The sequence below is a fragment of the Humulus lupulus genome, chromosome 2 (assembly GCF_963169125.1).
Source record: "Humulus lupulus chromosome 2, drHumLupu1.1, whole genome shotgun sequence".
In the NCBI taxonomy this organism is placed as follows: domain Eukaryota; kingdom Viridiplantae; phylum Streptophyta; class Magnoliopsida; order Rosales; family Cannabaceae; genus Humulus; species Humulus lupulus.
This window is the reverse complement of record NC_084794.1, coordinates 33,477,787-33,484,977: the sequence shown is the minus strand read 5'-3', so window position 1 is coordinate 33,484,977 and position 7,191 is coordinate 33,477,787. Positions and strand designations below refer to the sequence as shown.

Here is a 7,191-nt window from a genome sequence, read left to right as displayed (position 1 = left end):
TCAGCTCAAAAATGGTTATATCTATCTTAGGGGTAAAAAGACCAAAATACCCCTAGGTCTAATTAAGGTTTCTAAAGGCTCCCAAGGGCAAAATTGGTATTTTCCACCTATCTCGTTAATCATAATTAACGTTCTCCAATTCCCGCTATTCTCGATAATCTCAAACACCAATAATTCATATCCTGTTACCCTTTAATTCCCGGCAACGTTCTAATCCTTAAAATCACCCCGAGACTCATCCCGAGCCACAAACTTAAACCTGTTGTGACTAGACCGCTAATCAATATTCCAAGATCGTCTCATGTCGAATAGCTCGAACAAACCCACATTATAATGTGGTCTCAACAACATATCACCGACATGCATACAAATATACAATTATTCCCTCAACGGGCCAAATTACCATCACACCCCTGTAATTAAAATGTGGACTCACATGCATACATTTAACATCATATTATAATATAATTCACATATACATGCATATTATCATTTAATGGCATATTTAAACAAGTATGGCCCTCCCGGCCTACTAATCCCGCCATTAAACCACATCGGATAATTTGGAGCATTACACTAACCTCAGGATCACATTTTTATTCAAATAACTTTATTAATAAGTCTTACACTATTTCAAACACACAGTGTAACGGTCTTAGCTATCCGGGGCGTTACATTTTAAATATTTTCTTTAACTATTAATAATATCATTATATTTTTTTAATATTTATAATTTTTCCAAATACATTTTCTCAAACCATTAATATTTTAATATTATTATAATATAAAATATTTATAAATTATATAAAGTATATATAATTGGTAATCAAATAAAATTAAAAAATAATAATATATTGAAAATTATTTTTTAATGTGCCATATTTATATAAAAGAAGAGATAATATATTTGTATATAAGAAAAAAATTATATACATATCTAAATATATGAAGAGAGATAAAGAAAGAAAGAGAGTGAGTTAGTGAGTGAAGAATAGAAATGTTATATATATATATATGGAGGGCCGGCCCTGAAAAAAAATGGGCCTAAGACGGTTTTAATAAATTTGAAAAAAACGGGTCCTTTTGTATATGTAATTTTTTTATGTAATTTTAAATAAAATTAAACTAATATTTAGTAATATAAAATTAAACTAATAAAATTAAACTAGTTTGAAATAAAATGGGCCCTGGGTAGGGGTGGGCCCTAGGCACGGGCCTAGCCCGCCTATGCCCAAGGTCGGCCCTGTATATGGTGAACGAAAGAAAAAAAATATTAAAATATTTTTGAAGGAACTCCAAAGGTTAGTTACATGTAGAGACTTAGTATGCATAAGGTGAAATGTTGAGCTATTATAAGATGAGACATTTTAAGAATTTTGAGCTATAATAAACATATGGGAGGTATGGATGTCAATTTAACCAATGGGGTAGGGTTCCCGTGGGGACCCGCTCCTATTGGGGTTGGAACGGGGGACATAACACTCATCTCGTTTACATTATAAATTTATTCTAATTTATTTTTTTAATACAAATATTATTAAAAATATATAATATAATAATTTATATAAAAATATATATTTACTAATGGTATAATTTATTGTTTTTAATTATTTTATATTCAAACATATTAATTATCTTAATTTTTTTTAAATAAAATATTTTTATTAAATAGTAAACAATAGGCGGGGCGGAGATTAGGGAGCGATCCCGACCCCACCCCGCCTCGGCTACATCAAGTCTAAGTCCCACCACACTCAGAAAAAAAATCTGTTGTCCCCAATTTCTTATCTCCTCCATGTCCCACCAATTATTGTAAGACACATCATCTATTTATAGTATTAATATAATTGGAAAAATAAAAAATTATAAATAATTTAAATATATATTAAATAAATAAATGAGGTGTCTTAAACTAATTGGTGGGACATGAAGGGGATAGCAAATTGGGGACAGCAGATTTTTTTCCCCATTGTCAATCCTTAGCCTTTCACGTTATATAATTATACTATTGACTATTTGAAATGGCATTCACAACTTCAGAATTTATATGAGCATCCTGTAGGTCACATAATGTTGATTGAAAGAGAGTTAAAAAGTCAAGTTTGACTACTATATTTCACATTTAGAAGATGATAATCTTTACACGGCTTGTGTATTATAGCCAGAACAGAGACTTGTCCATGGTGTCCTGCCTTGATCTGGAAGCGATCGAAGACACAAGACTCTTTTGGGGGTGACCAGTGCAACAAGGTCGCTTTTAACTTTTCTTCTACATCTTGTTCAGTAATAGATACCATGTCATATCGACCCGTTATCCTAGTGATTCAGTTCTTATGTCTGTTTGTCAAAACCAATTTCTCACTAGGAACAGGAGGTGATACCATCTCTGCAAACCAATCCCTGAGTGGGTTTTCAACCATTGTTTCTGCAGGTGGGGTGTTTGTGCTAGGATTCTTTAGCCCAGGTAACAACGAAAACTACTATGTAGGCATATGGTACCAAGTGGATCCGTCACGGAGTGTTGTTTGGATAGCAAATAGAGAAAAACCAGTCTCTTACTACTCCCAGCTAAGAATCTCAGATGGCAATTTAGTTCTTTTCAATGAGGCAGAAGCTTCAATTTGGTCAACAAATGTGAACTCCACAAGCTCGTCTGTTCAAGCTGTACTTAGGGATGATGGAAACCTTGTCTTAATTGATGGTTCCAATCGATTAAAAATTTTATGGCAAAGTTTTGATCATCCTTCCCACACCTTTCTACCAGGTAATAAAATTGGATACAACAATATAACCAAAACCCACCGAGTTCTCACTTCATGGAAGAATTCCACAGACCCTTCCCGTAGCCTTTACACTTTTCAGCTAAACGAAACTGACAACTCGTATATCCTACTCTGGAATAAGTCCATAAGCTATTGGAGTAGTGGACCTTGGAACGGACATAATTTTCGCTCAATCCCTGGCACCCTTGAAGTTGTCTACAATTTAAGGTTTGAATCGAATAAAAATGAAAGCTATTTTACATATTCTGTTAAAAACACAACGATGATATCTCGAGTTTTCCTGGATGTTTCTGGGCAGCTAAAGCGATACAACTGGCTTTCTGCTTCTAAAAAATGGGACTTCGGCGGGTCCCATCCGAGTCAACAGTGTGAAGTTTATTCATTTTGTGGAGCATATAGCCTCTGCGATGAGAAATCGTTACCCTTCTGCCGCTGTTTAACAGGGTTCCACCCAAAGTTTCAGAGTGAATGGGATTTGAAGGAGTACTCAAACGGATGTATCAGAAAAACAGAATTGCAGTGTCGTGATGACAGTGCGGACAAAGTCGGGGGAGACATATTTCTTGAAATCCCTTATATTACACTGCCAGAAAATAATCAATCTTTACGAGCAGGGACCATCCAAGACTGTGAATCGAAATGTTTACGTATGTGCTCATGCATAGCTTATGCCCACAACAGCAGTGGTTGTTCATTTTGGACAGAAGATCTCGTAAATTTGAAGCAACTCAATGCTCATGACAGCAATAGTAAAAGTCTCCACATTCGGCTTGCAGCTTCCGAGTTTCAGGATCATAAAAACAGTAAGAACGACCATATTTGTCCAACTTTGCTGAATCGTTTGCCATTTATATCTTCACTGAAAAGCCATCCCATTATGCTAATCGCTCTTGTACTGTTTATATTTTTAATACAGAAACTAGCAAGTTTTTGAAGTCTAAGTTACTCCATGTTATGCTGGGAACCATGGCTGCTGCTGTTCTCGTCTTAAGTATTGCTTGTTCTGTTTATTATCAGAGAAGAAAAAAACAGACCAAAAGCCAAGGTCATTCTAATTATTAGACTGCAAATACTCACGACTGCTTACAACTTCTAATACCAAATCTTCACGTTAATATTTTGGTTTATTTATTTATTTTCGTATTAATAAGTGATGTTTAAAAGCAGGTGACAAGAAGAAAATATTGGAAAAACAGGAAGTTCTCTTGTATGACACTGAGAAACAAATTGCCAACTTTATGAAGTTAGGCCAGTTCAGAGAAGATGAAAGGAAAGGTATAGATGTGCCCTTTGTTGCTTTGGAAAGTATAATAGTGGCTACAGATAATTTTTCAGACGCAAACAAACTTGGTAAAGGAGGTTTTGGCTCTGTTTATAAGGTAACTAATGCTCAAAATCATCATCCTCAGTACTCACTAAAGTATCATTTCTCAACCATCTTAATAAATATTAATTAGATTTATCTATCTTTGCGTGGAACTTCGGCAGGGAAAATTTCCAGGAGGTCAAGAAATTGCTATAAAGAGGCTCTCAAGTGGCTCAGGGCAGGGCTTAGAGGAATTTAAGAATGAAGTCACGTTGATTGCAAAACTCCAGCATCGGAACCTTGTCAGACTTTTGGGCTATTGTGTTGAAAAAGAAGAAAAATTATTACTGTATGAATATATGCCCAACAAAAGCTTGAACTCATTCATATTTGGTAAGTTTGATGTGAATTATTCAAGAAAAATTTCAGCCTTTTTTTTTTTCGTCTTAACAGTAAATAGAAGGATATATCAAATTTCAAATGTAAATCTTGCAAGATCAAACACTTTGCGTGCGGTTGAATTGGGAACTACGCTTTGATATCATACTGGGAATTGCTAGAGGTCTTCTTTACCTCCACCATGATTCAAGATTAAGGATTATCCATAGAGATTTGAAAACAAGCAATGTTCTATTAGATGAAGAAATGATTCCCAAAATTTCTGACTTTGGTTTGGCAAGGATTTTTGGAGGCAAACAAACTGAAGCAAGCACAAGAAGAGTAGTAGGAACATAGTAAGTTTTGCATATGGTCCTAACGTGAAATCTCTGAGATCTTACTCTCTCAATTGTTCAATCATATATTTATATCTCTAAATATCGAACTAAAGGGGCTCTTACAGTAGGAATTGTTTTTTTAGCACTATCCGTAGGAATTTTATTGTTTTCGACGTATGGATAAGTTGTAACCCCATTTTTTTTATATGATGTGTGTATTTTAGTTATAGGTGATCTTTCACAAATTTTCGAAAAATTCTAGATAATTTAGGGTGCTGAAATCAAGATTCAAACAGCTTATTGCATTCATGCCTATTTCATTTTTTATACATACATGCGTGAAACAGCTTATTTGAAACTTGATTTTGACACTCAAAATTATCCATAATTTCTTGAAAACTTGTGGGAATTCTCTTATAACTATAATGTACAACGTCAAATTAAAAAGTTGTATTTATAGCTTATCTTCGTGCCAAAAATAAAAATAAAATAAAAAATTCCTATTGGTAAGTCCAAAACAAGGTCCTATCATAGAAGCCCCTAAACTAAATTGTTTTTATATATGCAGTGGTTATATGGCTCCGGAATATGCTTTAGATGGTCTTTTCTCAATTAAGTCCGACGTTTTCAGTTTTGGTGTTATGCTTTTAGAAATGGTAAGTGGAAAAAGAAACACAGGATTTTACCAATCAGAAGAAACCTTGAGCCTTCTAGGATATGTGAGTGTTATAACATATAATGATGTTATTTCTCACATTTATATTTATTGTTTCTTTTGGTCATTATCAGGATGATATTTCTCAATACTTGTTTGCAGGCATGGAAATTGTGGAAAGATAACAAGGTGTGGGATTTAGTGGATGCAACGTTAAGTGCGAGTTGCAATGCAAATGAATTAATGAGGTGTGTTAATGTAGGGTTGCTGTGCGTACAAGAGGACCCAAGTGATCGTCCCACCATGCCAAACGTGGTCTTCATGCTTGGGAATGAAACAGCAAGTCTATCAAATCCTAAGCAACCAGCATTTATTTCGTGGAAATCTCCTTTCACCTCTACCTCTTCTAGTAAACCATTATCAGTTAACGAACTAACAACTAGCATAGTGCAAGGCCGATAAGTGTATGTTTTTTTTAGCGTGAAACTTCTTATTATCCAAGTTCCCTTTGTAAAACAATTCATATCACACACATAATATACTAATCAATTACTTCATGTCTTTTTTTTTTTTTTACAAAATTATAACAATTTGTCCCTTTTTATTTATATTTATAGGTTCTGTCAACATCAAATTTATATAAACTACATGTGTTTACCAAACTTTACTATATAGGTTCACAAAAAAGTTCTCATTATTTGTATATTGAATGTATTGTTCATTTGTCGCCATGGTATAAAGGAGTGGTAATACAGAGTTTTACAATGAGTTGCTGATTTACGTTCTCGTTTAGGTGAAGTAAGTATGTTGTTCATTTCTTAAAGTATCTTAAATATGTTTGTGGAAACAGCAACATTAACGAAAGTGGCAGAAATCAATAGATTCATGAAAATTTCCTCGCATAAAATATAAATATTTATGATATCAATTAATAAATTATGACTTACTCCTCAAGGAGTCCATGAAAGTTCAAATTCTCCCTTCTCAAAGTCCAAAAAAGAAAAATTATCATTTTGACCCTTGTGTTTTTCCTGAATATGTGATTGGCCCTATGTTTTGTTAAATAATAATTCGGACCTTATGTTAAACAAAATTGATCAAAATAGTACCCTACACCTGATTTTCGTCAAAATATTTTGAATTATAAGATCAATTCTCGGATCGTTAGTGATGTGATTGGTTCAGAGAAGTTGAGAAAGTGGTCAAGGAGCAGAAAATGAAAGATTATATTTGAATTTTTTTTTACTAAAGTTGGGTATAAGGTATTATTTTGATCCATTTTGTAAAACACAAGGTCCAAATTGTCATTTAATAAAACACAGAGGTCAATCACGTATTTGGGAAAAACACAAGGGTCAAACTGGTATTTTCCAAAAAAAACTATACATATTGTTGATTTTTACATTGAGAAATTTTATTCCATTTACATACATGTATATGTTGAAGTGTTTTCAATAATTACCATACATTTTTAATAACTTGTTATAGTAAGATTTTGCTATAAAAGTTGCTATTTTCAAAATTGAATTCATTATCATTATAATAATCATTATGTAATTGTAATTTACATCATAAATGATTAATTCATTTTTTTTATTAATTTATTTTTACAAGTAAGATTCTTAAATTATATATATTATATTTAATAGGGTAAATACCATTTTGAACTTTGTGTTTTGCAAAAGTTACCAATCGGACTCTTGATAACTCTCTAAAATAGAGTTATTTTAC

The 7,191-nt window shown here is 33.0% G+C and overlaps 1 protein-coding gene across 3 annotated transcripts; it reads left to right on the top strand.

The window, feature by feature from the left end:
* The first annotated feature begins 2,137 nt into the window (after nucleotides 1–2,137).
* Nucleotides 2,138–6,017, top strand: LOC133817643 (G-type lectin S-receptor-like serine/threonine-protein kinase At4g03230). 3 transcript variants are annotated; one of them, XM_062250220.1, is made up of 7 exons: nucleotides 2,138–3,586; nucleotides 3,700–3,828; nucleotides 3,951–4,162; nucleotides 4,272–4,482; nucleotides 4,586–4,823; nucleotides 5,374–5,461; nucleotides 5,595–5,831. In XM_062250220.1, exons 1-7 carry the CDS (start codon nucleotides 2,296–2,298, stop codon nucleotides 5,643–5,645), a joined length of 2,220 nt encoding a protein of 739 aa, XP_062106204.1. In that variant the 5' UTR covers nucleotides 2,138–2,295; the 3' UTR covers nucleotides 5,646–5,831. The 3 variants fall into 3 exon arrangements, with proteins under 3 accessions (XP_062106204.1, XP_062106203.1, XP_062106202.1); XM_062250219.1 differs by having other exon boundaries at nucleotides 2,139–3,586; nucleotides 5,623–6,017; XM_062250218.1 differs by having other exon boundaries at nucleotides 2,140–3,586; nucleotides 5,374–5,524; nucleotides 5,623–6,017.
* The last annotated feature ends 1,174 nt before the right edge of the window (nucleotides 6,018–7,191 follow it).

Coding starts and splice junctions, on each gene's coding strand:
- LOC133817643 (XM_062250218.1), top strand. CDS start 2,296: ATGTCATATCGACCCGTTATCCTAGTGATTCAGTTCTTATGTCTGTTT. Junction 4,163..4,271: donor GTTTTGGCTCTGTTTATAAG/GTAACTAATGCT, acceptor GAACTTCGGCAG/GGAAAATTTCCAGGAGGTCA. Junction 4,483..4,585: donor CTTGAACTCATTCATATTTG/GTAAGTTTGATG, acceptor AAATCTTGCAAG/ATCAAACACTTTGCGTGCGG.